Here is a 14,465-nt window from a genome sequence, read left to right on the forward strand (position 1 = left end):
CTTTGTAAAGTCCAAGGGGCAGAGCTGAATTAGGAACGCTTGTGCTCTCAGAGACCTGGGAGACTTCACGCAGAACGTGCTCGTGAAGCAAGCACGAGGCGTGGACATGCCAGAATGGTGGGGGATGGTGGGGGTGGGGGTTGGGAGGTGGGGTGGGCATGGGGGACATGACTGACCTGGGCAGGAGCGGCTAGTGGAGAACCTTAATTCTTAACAGCTCAGCTTAGATTTAATGGATTTTTTTTAAAGGTACCTGGCATTGAACCAGGGGCTTATACATGTAGGCGAGTCTTTTGTCGTTTGCTGGGATAAACCAATGAAAATAACATTTTGGCACCATCACCTTATTTATACTCCATTGGTAAAATGTGACACCATCACTTTTGTCAAAGGTCTGTCCAACCCTGATGTACTTTAGGGCTGTGATGCTGCCAGCATAGATCACACGGGACACTTGGTGCCAGGATATATGGAGAAAGCAGGACCCCAGCGGTTTGAAGATTGTCTAATGAAAGGGACACAGAGATAGAATTAGCAGTGAATAAGCCAGAAGGGTGTCCAAGTTGAAACACAGTAAGAATTCAGCGTGAGTGGATCTGGTATTCAGAAGGAGGATGGGGCTGAGAATTTGAAGTTCAAGAAAGTCCTTGAATAGAGCATAAAGCACACCAAACATGTTTCTCAAGAGGAGAGTTTGAAGAGTTCTGACCAAAAAACTGCACATTTAGGCACTAAATGTGAGCATCCAGTTGTGTTTCTAAGGCATCAGAAGTTAAGAAACATACACAGCGGAAGCCTTTTTTTCAGCAACACCGTGTTAGAAATGTGAGTGAAAAGCATTCCCCACATTCAGCTTGGCAAATAAACTGTAAAGATGGAAGAGGAATCGGAAAAGAGGAAGTGCAGCGCCACCTGCTGTTCAGCTTCAAGCATTTCTACTTAATGAAAGCTTGCTCCCAACCACGTTTTTTGCTTTGAGAGCTTTTAAATTCTCATTTATTTCTTTTTAAATATGTCCACCTCGAGTGTGCATGGCAGAATCTGCTTATTTTAATGTTAAGAGGAAAGGCGTCACATCAGGTTGTTTCTGCTTTGATCACGATTTTCCCAAAAGCTTCTTAAGTGATTTTGTTTTTTTTTTTTTACCTGACCTTCTTGCACATGTGTGAGCTAATGACTTTAGGCTCAAGGATTTATGCCACACTTCTTGTAGCCTAATTGCTCTTCTGCTTCTAAATTATTCAAAACAAGTAAGTATATGCGCATCTTTTGTCTCTCATCTGAAGCACTGTGGTGTTGAGCATTAATTTTGCTTTCTAACTCAGTAGTCAGCAAAGAAGTTTTGAGTGTACCAGCTTAAAGTACAAACTTTTTTTTTTTTTTAATCCCAAGGAAAGCTGCACAGCCTTCTTGGGTGAATTTGCCTAGACCACTTCCTATATCTGAAGCATCTTTGATATGCAGGGCAGGAAGTACCCCGGTCAGCACCCACAGCAATCTGAGCGCCTGCAGCAGTGATTGTAAGTCAGACTAAAGCCACAGTTTGTGGGTTGTTGACACAGTAATCATAGGCAAACCCAGTGGTCCACAAAGTAATTAATTTTGTCTCTCTATCTTAGTGGGAATTTCACACATTGCTTCTTTGTAATTGCTCAAAGTCTGATAGGGGAACAAGTTTTTAGGACTAGAATCCTTTGGATGAAAGTCCAGGAGACCTTGAAATGATTAATGTATTAATGGTACCTGCTGTATGAAGGACTTAAGAGCTGACATGTTTGTGGGGCTGTAGCTGGGGCTCTTATAATCCTGCCAGAGGTCAGGAACACCATCACTGCGGTTTGGTTTGGCTTCCGGAAGAGTGTCTTGTAGAAGTGCTTTGTAACCTTTTACTTTAGATGCCAGAGGCAGCATGGTGCAAATTATAGGGCTTTAAGCTTAATCATGGATAATTTAAACCCAGGGGAATACTCTGAACGTGCTTTTTTTTTTTTTTTTTTTTTGTGAATTCCGTTTTCTGCATGTCGAGCTGACAAAGAAGCTAAAGTTCTTTCCCCCCCCCCAAAAGACTTCTCCCTTTTATTCAAAAGATGTATTCAGAAAAGTGCTGTTTAGTTTTTCCTTTTCTCCCAAATAATCCATGAATTAGTTAAAACAAATAACTTTGGAGGCCCCGCTGTGCCCAGGATTGTGACAGGTACAGGGAGGGATATAGGATACTGAAATATTAACAAAGAGCAGGTGAGGAAAAAGATACAGATTGTACAGTTGTGAGCAAGAGTTGGAGACGTGAGCTCTTCACTTTAACAGCAAATCCACATCTTTTTTTTGGGGGGTTGGGGGAGCTGATGGGGGCCCTACTTGTCAAACTCTTTGGGTGCAGAACAACAACGGGCTTACTGTGCACATACATTGCTACTTCAGTGCCTCCACCCCAGTACCTTGGCTATTACCTTGGGCTTTTAGGAGACATAACTGAGGCTCAGAGACTTTACCAACTCGGTCACACAGCAAGTATGTGGCAGAATGGGTTATAGACAAGAGGTCACCGAATACAGGGCCTGGTCTCAGGCACATAAGTAGCTACATAGTGGCCCTTGCCAAAGACTAGACTATGTTACTTAAAGAGGGTTGTTGTTTTTGTGTGTATTCACTGTTTGAAAATCTAAGGTGGTGGGGAAACCCCCAGAGGGCAATTCTCCGTGAACCAGAAAATGTGACACGAATTTTTTTATTCTGTTGTCGTCTTCCCGTCTAGACTTCTTTGTCCTACTGTGTAAATTAAAAACAAAACAAAACAAACAAACAAAAAAACCCCACCCAGAGAGAGTCACCAGCAAACCCTGAAAGCCATAATGATGGAGTTCGAGACACTCGGAGCAGACACATTCCATAATACCACACCCCAGGTTTTCTAATGAACAGCCATGTTGATCCGGCCACTGCCTGTCTGACCCTGCCAAGGAGGCTTCCAAACGCTTTTGTCCTTGCTTTTTGTCTGTTAACAAAAGGGCTCAACGTGTGCCCACCGAGCCTGTCTGGTGGCCCTGTGTCCCTCTTACAGACTAAGCGTGCTCACCGGTGAGTGTCTTTCTTAGTCTGATTTGCAGCTGGTTTAAGCTGCTCTGTGTAGTACAGTTCTCCCCCTCCCCATTCTAATCGTCTGAGAGCGAGCAAGAGGGCTGAGTGTGAACATGGCTGCAGTGCTTCCTGCCTGAGCTCGCTTTGTTCCTTTTTAAATGACTATACCAGGAGGATTTCGCAGTTGTACAGAAACTGATATTTCTTCAAAGGTCTTTATCAACTCTACACTCACACCCCCGGCTGGCTCCGAAAGGCACTATGATGCTACCTTATTGGCACTGCTGGTCGTGGGATCTTACAGCCTTTGTATAATTCCTTTGTTAGCCACGCTTACTAGGAAAAGAAGTAGGTCGACAGTTTCTCATTTAATTCTTTGCTTTGTAAGCATGCTTAATTTTTCATGAAATAAATTGATTTTAGGACCTCTTGGTTTATTAGATTTGTTGTTTGCTTGTAATTTGTGTTGCCTGTGGTGTTTCGTGGTTGTATTTATATATATGATTGATGTGAGTGGGTCTTTTGGGAACAAATTTTATTGTGTGTTTTCTGTGTTTGGGGGCTTTAAAAATTATATTTCAGCTTATCAGTGTTCTTTGTATAATGTTATCCTGTTATCAAAAACTCTGATTTAATTTTTGATTAAAAGACTCTTTGATGATTTAATTTCTGACTAAATACTATGTTTTGAGTGTGTGACTGGCAGTTGTGCAAATGTAGAAACATATTTCCTTAGGATTTAAGTGAAAGCACCAGATTTTTTTTTTGTTGTCTTTAGTTATAATTGATATGTGATGCACATAACAGTATTAAATGTGTATGTGTTTATTTTTAACTACCTTAAAATATGAAAAAATCATTTTGAGCCAAAATCATGCTGCTGCTGGTATAGAGGGATCATGTTAGGAAATACCGGGGACTTTAGCTGGTAAATCGTGACTCTGACCAGCTTCAACGCTGGCGCCTCTGAGGGGCGACACTTGCTTCCTTTGCCTCCTTTTGCTTTGTGGTATTGTTATTGGTGTCGATAAAGAAATTTACAGCATAGTGCTGTTGGGAAATTGCCATCTCTCTGAACCTTGGTACTTGGGGATCCTTAGAAACAATGTTACTGAGTTATGGGTTGGTTGAACAAAGATTTATAAGGCGATTATTATTATTATTATTATTATTTTGTATTTGAGGGTTTAGCAGGTTGTGTTTTTTTTAAAATAAGTGCATAGGAAAAAGTAAAGTTAAAATAACTTTTTTTGGATATTAGTGTAAAGATTGTGCAATGGTTCTTTCTATACCAAATGATCATTGTGCAATTTGGAAGCAGGTCTTGAGAAAGTAGTTTTGCCACATTAGCAGGACTACAAAGACTAGAGATTTCCTTCCTCTTTCCCTTTGGCCACAAAAGCATGTTTATTTTTGAGAGACAGATGGTGTGGGGGCAATGGCAGAGATGCGCTTTATCAGCAATAGGAGGTCCGAAGGACTGAATAAGAAAACGGGCCATCCTCTCTTTCCCTTTGACGGCTGCCTGGCTGACAGGAAGAAAACTACAGGAAAGGACTCACCTGATTTCTGTTAACTCACGGCGAGCTGGCGAGTCACCTCTTAGCATCAGTCTTTAAATCTGGTAAATGGGAAGAGAGACCTTCCCAGCTGTATGCCTCCGACTCCTTTCCTCCACCGCAGTACCGTGATGCCGCGTCATTTGGAAGGAAAGCACTTCAGTTTGCCCAACTAAGTGGGTAGAAGGATGGATCTTCCTGATCCTCAGTTTTGTTTCTCTTGTGGCAAAAATGGTTAGTGACTCTGGTCTTATCAACACTAGGCAGTCGATAAGGACCAATTGATTCTTTCTCTCAGGCTTCCTCCAGGTTCACAGGAAAAGGGCTTTTTTTTTTTTTTTTTTGACTAGTGATGTCTGACACAGGCAAAGAATTTGAGAGAGTTGTGCGGTGTATAGTGACATCTCCATGTTATAAGGCATGTTAGAGTGCACACCCTTCTGAATGGATTACTTCATGAGGAAATATTCAGATAACTGCGAGTCTTGAGTCTGCGTGTTCTTTTAGTTTCTCTATTCGGGGTATGTGAGACATTCTTGTGATTACAAAGTTGAGTGATTTTTGCTTTTGAACTTTACACTTCAGTGACTTGATTTTAAGCCAGGTGGGCAGATGACCAGGTGCGGTACAGAGAGCATTAAGCTGATTTACAAAGAATTCCAGAAACGAGTAGGGTTTTATTTCTGTGCAGATACAGAGTTTAATAAAACAAAAACTCATTTCAACCAGATGCCAGAATGTAGTAATACTTGCTAGTTCGCAAGACAGCATCGAGACCGAAAAGAAGCTCTTTGGAGCAGGGAAATTTCTGCTGCCGCTTAGATTTTTCCTGAAAGGGTCAATAAGTTCTCTCTCTCCATGCCTGTCTTCTCTGTTCCTTATTCCACTTGCAACATTCCCTGGGCTGGGGATAAAAAGATACGGACGGGTTTTAGAAGAAGTCTGCTGTAGCAGAGCCAGCTACGACTCAAGCTGACACTGTAATGGGACAGATCTGGGTTAGGAAACAAATCAACAGGATCCTGGGCCAGTCCCCATGCCAGGAGCTGCGTAGAAGGAAGGAGAAACATGCAAGGCTCCCCGCCACATAGTAGTGTCCAACTATTGGAACTTGTTGGAAAGCAATGTGCCATCTGTGAGGAATGTACTTAGAGATTGGAGAGAAGTCTTAAGTGTTAGGTCATAAAAGTGCGTTCGGCTTACTACAGCTGGTAAAGTTAGGTGCTCGTACAGTGGGTAATCACCGAGTATGAATATTTACACACACACTTCATATAAATATGTAATTATGTTTAAGAATTTAAATGTGTGTGTGTGTGTGTGTGTGTGAGAAAGAGAGAGAGAGAGAGAGAAACAGTCTTTTATTTTTTATCCTTGAGATATAGATATTGATTTGATGGAATCTGGTGCTAGATCTGCTGCCTTGATGAGGGAACCACACAGATAGATTATTTCTGGGCCAGTGCCTACCGAAGTCTGAGGCCAGGAGCTGGGGTTCTCCTACTGAGTTGTTTGTGAGAGTCCTTTGTGACTAAGGCTCAGAGAAAGGAGGCGTGCACCCAGACTTAGGGCAGCCTCATACTCTGCCCATACGCTGAACCGCATTTAATTTTTCAAACTTAGAACAAGTGTTAAGAAAAGCGAGTCTGAAATTCGACTGTTCGAACAAGGACGTCAGCTAAACACCCTCTGAAACCCGGGGCCCACGTCTCACGGGGGTCTTAAAGCACGTGCTTTGAACCGTTGCTGCCTTTGTCTCCCATGTGTCCTTTAGAATGTGATGTGGAGGGTTAGAACACCATGTCACCATCCCGCCATGTTTGGAGAGCTCTGCTCCCCAAGCCCTAAGCAAGGCGAGAATTGGAAATTGGGACAGGAAGTAGGCAGAAGCTTGCCGGCAGGAGGGTGGATTTGTGCCGATCTAATATTAGGAGTGTCGCCCCGGTATCAGGGGAGTTAACAGATGGCTCAGCGCATAGGCACTGGGTGAAGACCAGGAGAGCATGTGTATGTGTGGGGGCATTGGTGGTGGGGGTTGAGTTCATCTTGTGTTCACACTGATAATTTGTGAGCAAGAGACAAGTGTGAAGTTGGTGATTTACGGTCTTGCTTCACTGTGCATGTACCAAGACCAAAGTGAGACAGGGATGCTAACACAGCTTCTGAACCGGGGTGACACAAAATCCATGCGGAGCATTCTATGCCAGAAAGAAGTGATGACTTGTTTATAATGTGGTAGAATGAAGGAGGGTGCCTAGAATTTTGTGTTGACACAAAAACAGAGAAAATAGTCCAGGTTCTTCAGTGGCTTTAGGAAATTCTGCGTTTTCTTATGGGCGGTTTCCATTACTTACGTGAGAGTAAGGTTTTATTATTTTTTTAGTTTGAGGTTGAGTACCTTTTTAACAGAGTGGATAATGAATGCAGTCTAGCTACTCTGGAGACCAGATCTTATTCTTGAAGCCACCGAGGATTCTGTCTGGTTGTTTTTCATTGTTTTACTCCATTACCATCAGCTGCTTACAATCTGCATTGTCTTCCCTGAGAGGAAAGCTTGCCTGCGTATGCGTTGGGAATGCTTGTTACGCAGCAGCATGGGTGGTCATTTCTCTCCCACCTCACTGGGATAAAAGCCAAGATGGAAATGTACTAAGTTTGGGCTGTGCCTGGGAACAAAATGTAGGCTTTTGCATCCTGGAAACACTTATTTTTCATACTTAGTCCAGAGACTGCCTCCGTGACACTTGCATGTTGTCTAGACACTGTAACTGTTACCAAACTGTAGTCTCTTTGGAACAAATATTGGGAACTACTATTATGTCTATGTGCTGAATAGGATATCCTTTTCTGTTTTGTTATAGGTGGTAATGCTGCCATCCACAAATACGAAGAGAAACCTCCCAAACAAGCATTTCAGAATGGGTCAGGACCCTATCTGAAGCCCTTGGTACCCAGAGCTCACGTACACTTGCTCAAAACTTCTCCAAAAGGTATTGTCCTCATTATGACTAGAAGGGAATCATTTTAAACTCCTTGGCTTTTAGGAGGTTAAGTTTTGACATTTAGGTTCATGGTACATTTAACAATCATGTTCTTGTTCCCCAAGAGTCTCCAAATTCTATAGACAGACAAAGCCCAATAGTACATATCAGCAGGTAGAGACTAGAGAGGTGACTCAGTGGTTAAGAACACCGACGGGTCTTACTAAGGACTCAAGTTCAATTCCCAGCACCCATATAGTAGTTAACAACCATCTGTAATTCTTCATCCAGGGGATTTGATGCTCTTTCTGCTAGGCTGCACAAGTTCATACAGACACACATGCACACATGCATACAGACACAACACACATGCACACACGCATACAGACACACATGCATACAGACAAACATGCACACATGCATACAGACACAATGCACACATGCATACAGACACACATGCACACATGCATACAGACACAATGCACACACGCATACAGACACAACACACATGCACACACGCATACAGACACACATGCACACACGCATACAGACACAACACACATGCACACATGTATACAGACACACATGCACACATGTATACAGACACACATGCACACATGAGTACAGACATACATGCACACATGCATACAGACACACATGCACACATGAGTACAGACATACATGCACACATGCATACAGACACACATGCACACACGAGTACAGACACACATGCACACATGCACACATGCATACAGACACACATGCACACACGTATACAGACACACATGCACACACGCATACAGACACACATGCACACACGTATACAGACACACATGCACACACGCATACAGACACACATGCACACATGCATACAGACACACATGCACACATGCATACAGACACAATGCACACACGCATACAGACACAACACACATGCACACACGCATACAGACACAACACACATGCACACATGCATACAAACACACATGCACACATGCATACAGACACATGCACACACGAGTACAGACACACATGCACACACGCATACAGACACAATGCGACACAATGCACACATACATACAGACACAACACACATGCACACATGCATACAGACACACATGCACACATGCATACAGACACACATGCACACACTCATACAGACCTAGTCTACATTCAGTGATACTTTTTTCTTTCTACTGGGTTGAAGGAGAAAAACAAAAATAGAGGATGGAGCGAGTCCTGCCGGGGGAAGAATATTCACTGTGCCATCAGGGTCTTCTTTGTCTTGCACACAGCTCTGAGACATGGGACCGTCCCCTGCTGTAATATCTGAAACTGTAGTTTTTATCATGGATTTAAAACCCCCCCACTACCCCCAACAGTAACAAAACATAAACTCCGTTCGTGGAGCTTTGATCCTGAGGTGATTTTCAGAGAATTTAGAGACCGCACTGATGACTGCAAACCAGGACATGCCAATCTCCTGAAAGCCCTACCGATGAATCTACATGCATCTCATATATTATGGTGGCCACATACTTTTAAAGGGAGATGATCCTCTCTTTAAAATCCTGCAATGGACTCTGGCAGTTCCAACCAGTTGTCTACAAATGGTTAGTCACTCGATGAGCATTTGATGTCGACCACGGGTGCTCAGAGCTCTCCAAGCGTCTGTCTGGTTCCTGGCTGCATTATATGCGGCACCAGTTTGGAGAAACCTCTCTGGTGTATTTTTTTCCACAGCTGAGAGAAGTCAGGCCCTTGGGAAGGCATATGCCAACATCCCTCTTTTATGAAGTGAAGCCTGATCCTGTGTGCAGAACAGGGAAAGCACAAATTCAGTGCTGAGACGAGCCTCCTTTCGGCTGGAGTACAGTCCAATGGTGGAGTGCTCCCCAATCTGTATTCAGACACCAAAAACATAATAAATTAATAAATATTTTAAATGAATTTTAATTGTTCTTGACTACAAAGTATATCATGCTTTGTCCTTTTAAAATTGATACTTTTTTGATTAATTCATATAACTCTTACTGCTAACAAATTAGACACTTTTTCATCTATATTTGAAAAAGTGCACTTGACCACGTTGTTTGCATCTTAGAATTTCTCAGTGCATAACTGGGACCTGGAATTTAGAGGTTAAAGGAAGGAGGGCTTTTGAAAATGAAACAACTCTTATTTACAAATAGCTAGAGGCTTGCGTAGCATTTCCAATAAAGCGTGTGTTTATGTTTCTGTCTCATTCTAGGTCCTTCAAGGAAGAGTCTGTTTACAGCTTTTAATTCAGGCAAGTGACCACTTTTTGAATACACTAAAAATATTTCCATTTGAAAAGTAATGAATAAACATACCTGCAATTTATATGTAATTACTTTCACTGGTATAGTTCTGAGTCAAAATTCAGGCTTTAAAGTGTCACCAACTGCTTATGACATGGGCATTTGAGGAGCAGGATTGAGACATTTAACAGAAGATGACATTTCATTATACAGATAAACTTAGCTTAAGATGATATTTCTATTATGGTTCATGTGAAATAAAACTGGACACATCTCCAAATATACATGTTATCTTAAATTGGATCATCTTTAATTGTAAAATGGTCTTAAGGTAAAATTTTTAACTAATTGTACTAACTCAACAGCTTTCTATGTTTCTGCCTTCCCCCCATCTACACTCTTATTTGGATGTACATTTCTAAGGCAGCCTATAACTTAAAGCCATCCCATTACATTGAGGGTCTTAATACTTCCTTTTGAGCATCTAAAGATCTTGTAAGATGCATTCACCAAGCTTCCGAGTTTGCGGTGCAGGACTTGAATGCAGTCAGCCATGCTCTACCTGCAAACTCTCTGCAGGGATCGCGCAGTCACATGGCTTCTACGCCCCGTGCGTGCGCTTCAGACTAGAAAGCCAGTACAGAATTCGTCTGTGAGCCGTGGGTCCCCCTCCCCCGCCCCCCAGCTGTAAGCATGGTGGCTGGTTAATAAAAAAACCTTGCCCTGTGTGGCTTTGGGGCAGGAGTACTTGTAACAGTTGACATTGCATTTTGTCACGTGCCACACGATCAGGTAATGCGTCTCCTGGACTAAATGTGGTGACAATGAGCCTCTCGGATGTTTGAGATGACTCTCTGTCACATTCACAGTGACTGCATTATGAACTGTCTTACAGTCATCTCTGTCAAAGTTGGGAGAGTTTTCTCGGGGCAGACACTTCAAAATGGAGTTTAAAAACTAAAGCACATGCACTCGGATAATTGTATTGCTTTCAAAAGACTTCATACTAGTTTCTGATATGATCCACAATATAAAAGCAGTGGCTATCCTCTGGTCAATGTCAGATTTAATTTAATTAATTAATTTACTTACAAATTGTTTATTTATAAATGCTTATTTATAAATATTTCCAATATAATATTACAAATATTATATTGTAAAGATTTTTAAAGTGTGTGTTTTGTCTGAATGTCCATCAGTGCACTACATTCAGTGCCCTGAAAGGCCAAAGAATAGTGTCAGGTCCCCTGATCAGGAGTTACAGTTGTAAGCCAACCGTAGGTTCTGGGAACTGACCCTTGTTCTTTAGTAGTACTCTAAATCTCTGAGCCATCTCTCCAGCCCCTGTTTGTTGTTGTTGTTGTTGTTTGGTGCTGGTGGTGGTGGGGCTGAACTAGTATTTGAAACATTCCGTCACTATTTTAGTTTAATGGTTTTTTAAAGAGATTCCGTTACCTCAGAAGACAGTGACGGAGACTGACCCCGTGAGGTGTGGAGGTTGGTGTGAATCATGGTTTTCCTCCTTTCTATCTCCATTCTGACCTCTGGCTACTTGCTAAGCCTCTCCAGGGCTCGAGTGTCTTGTCTGGCAGCATGGGAATGTTCAGCGGACAAATCCTGGCGTGGGAATCTGTTTGACTGTGTAGACTGTTTTCATCCCGGGCTCTCTCACAGTAGCTACCACTGTTGCTAGGGCCGACAAGGTTGATTGTGCTCCACGCTGATCACTTTCCATGGCTTTACATTGGAGGTAACCCCCACCCCCATCCCAGGTTCTAGGAAAACCTCAAAGCCAGTGGGAAAACCCAGCTGAGCTATGAACCACTTTCCTGAGGTCTAGATGTGGTGATTTATTTAAAGGTTATGGCACCACAAGGTTCTAGGCAGCATTGGCTCTAAATAAAACATGCTTGCTGTGTATGAGGAAGTTGTCACACACCACAGCGTTACTATCATTACCGTGGCTCAGTGGGGCTGTTGGGGATACCTCAGGTACCCCAAGTTGTGTTTACCCAGTCCATAGACTGTTTTATATATCATCCCCGTCTGGTGCCATGGTATCTGCCCTGCCCGGTAAGAACATCTGCTCCTGTGCCATTTCATAAACACGGCCAGGGTAATGTGGCTTTCTGCATCTCCTTTCTCCAGTGCTGGGTGGTGGTTGAGAGCTGTAGACCTACTCTGGGGGAGGGGATGAGATTTTTCCACACTGTACACCTGCCATCTTTCCTTATTGTATGTTGGTGATCTCAACTTTGCTCTCATGATGAAAGGGCACATGCCATTTGGGTACATGATGGAAGGTTTGGTACTTCGTGCTGGGAAGAGCGAGTCACTTAGGGAATCCCATGGCAACAGTGGCTGCTTCTTTGTTTGGAAACTACATCTCTTCACCCAGGGCACAGGAATGTATTCTACACAGAAAGGTTTTTACTGTGGAAATGAAGAAAACCACCATAAACATAGACCTGCGTATGGAAAGCCTTTCCAGTAACATGCGTATAACAATAACATAATCATAGTTAATAATTATGACAGCACATGTTTGAGCTTTGCTTTGTCAAATCATTACAACAGTAGTAAGAACAAAGCCAGACAATGTTACATTTGCTCTGTGCAGCACTCTCTAGCCAAACTTGAGCAGGCCTCACAGTAGATGCTAAGAGGGCCTATTGACCTAAGACGCCTCTGTCAAAGTCTACATTGCATCTTTTTAATTAAGAAATAAAAGCCACTGTAAAGTTTACGGGGAGCCAAATAAGACTCCAAAGTAGCCAAAACCAATATTATGGGGGAAAGCAAAGAAAGGTGAAGGTATCATAATTGATGCTTTCAAATCTATAATTAAGACAGTCTGCAATGGACACATAGACCAATGCATTGGAACAGCCCAGAAATAAATATGTGGTCTCACAGTCCGCAGAACCTTGGCAAGACTGCCAAAAATACCAAGTGGAAGAAGCATCATTTCTTTAAAAGATAGTGTGGGGTTGAACTCGAACCTTCATCACACCTCCTACACAAAAAACAACTCAAAATGAATTACAGTAAGACTCGAAACGGAAGAAAACTCAGGAGACAGAGAAGAGCTTCATGGCTTTTGCCATTGTCTGTGATTTCTTAGATCGATACCCAGGGCATGTAGCAAGCAAAGTTGGACAAGTGGGGCTCATCTGCTTGGCAAGAGGGACAGTCAGTAGCATGACAGGTGGCCTAGGAGACAGAAGGGACTGCCTGCAACCCATATTCCCAAGAAGGGCTGACTTACCAAAGGGGAATGAGAATACGGTATGGCAATTTGATCCGCCATATTCTTTGTAGCATTATCACCAGTAACTGGATGTAAAACTAGCTTACATGTCTGTGTAGATAAAGAAAATGTGGTATATCCATACAATGGAATATTAGTCACGGCGCCATAGAAACGGAGGACATGGGGCTGAGGAGGTGGCTCGGTGGGTAAAAGTACTTGTTATGAAAGCATAGGTCGTGTATATCTGTAATCTGAGTACTCCTGCGGCCAGGGTTGGAGGTTGGGAGGGGAGACACAGTCTCTGTGGACGTGTGGCCCAGGTACCCAGCGTACACAGCGGATAGGGGACAAACTATCCCAAACAATAGATGTCAAAAGACGGACAGGTTGTCCCCTGACCACTGCATGAACAGTGTGGCACATGTGGTACTCACAGGCACGAACTCATGGGTGTGCAATGCACAGAAGCGGAGTGTCGCTGACTCCGATTACATTCAGTATCTGGCTTCTCGGCACTGGAGGTGCCCGCCAAGAAATGGGAAGTTGCTGTTGGAGAGATTCAGTTCTGAAAGATCAGGACACTGTTACAACACTGTTACAACATACACTGTTACAGCACAGTTAACGGTAGCATAGGCTTAAAGTTTGTTGAGGGTAGATTTTGTGTTCTTGCTATAATAACAGAGAAGATGAGATGAACACACACACAAACTGAGAAGGTAGGTATGACTGAGAAACGGGAAAGAGCTGTTAAGTGACTCAAGTGTGCGCTCCTCCTTTGGACCTTTGGACTGCTTTTTTCCGGGTTTTCATTAGGCAGGTACCTAGCAGGTAGTGGATAAAGAACAGGAAATTGAAACACTGTACCAGAGTGTAACTTTCCAAGCCATTGTGTAGGGAATAGCTTGCCATCCAGAACATGCCGGATCAGAATGAGCCTAGGAATAGATTCTTTTTTTCCCATTACTTTTCAGACCTCTTGGAAGAAATGGAGATTTTAAAAGATGACTTAGGAGTTAATAGTTTTACTATTCAGAAAACAAACAAAGAATTAACAACAAAAACAAGGAACCAAAAGACCCACCACCACCAAAAGGCGACTGAAGTCTAATCTTTATGACGGGCTCCATCTTAAGTACTAAACTTCGCTTCACTGGTTTCTGGTCATCTTTGCCTTATGCGGATCCTTAGGACTTTACAGAGAATCAATCAGCAGACACCTTTCTTCTTCGTTGCACTTATGCAAGCTGGCCACCAGGGGGCAGATGGTGTTTGGGAAAGAACCGAAACTGAGCAGTTTGACACCTGTATC

The 14,465-nt window shown here is 42.9% G+C and overlaps 1 protein-coding gene across 2 annotated transcripts in view; it reads left to right on the plus strand.

Annotated features, from left to right (window-relative positions):
- MTUS1 (microtubule associated scaffold protein 1) overlaps nucleotides 1–14,465 on the plus strand; it is a gene marked incomplete at both ends in the record, with an annotated part of 130,581 nt that overhangs the window by 68,333 nt on the left and 47,783 nt on the right. Inside the window, 3 exons of one of the 2 annotated variants that reach the window (XM_080928696.1) lie at nucleotides 3,237–3,426; nucleotides 7,499–7,627; nucleotides 9,870–9,908. In XM_080928696.1, coding sequence (XP_080784822.1) covers nucleotides 3,237–3,426; nucleotides 7,499–7,627; nucleotides 9,870–9,908 — 358 coding nt within the window. Of the gene's footprint in view, nucleotides 1–3,236; nucleotides 3,427–7,498; nucleotides 7,628–9,869; nucleotides 9,909–14,465 lie in introns of those variants that run through there. The other variant, XM_080928694.1, reaches the window with a different exon arrangement.

This window comes from Micromys minutus (genome assembly GCF_963924665.1).
Source record: "Micromys minutus genome assembly, chromosome: 14".
Lineage (NCBI taxonomy): Eukaryota > Metazoa > Chordata > Mammalia > Rodentia > Muridae > Micromys > Micromys minutus.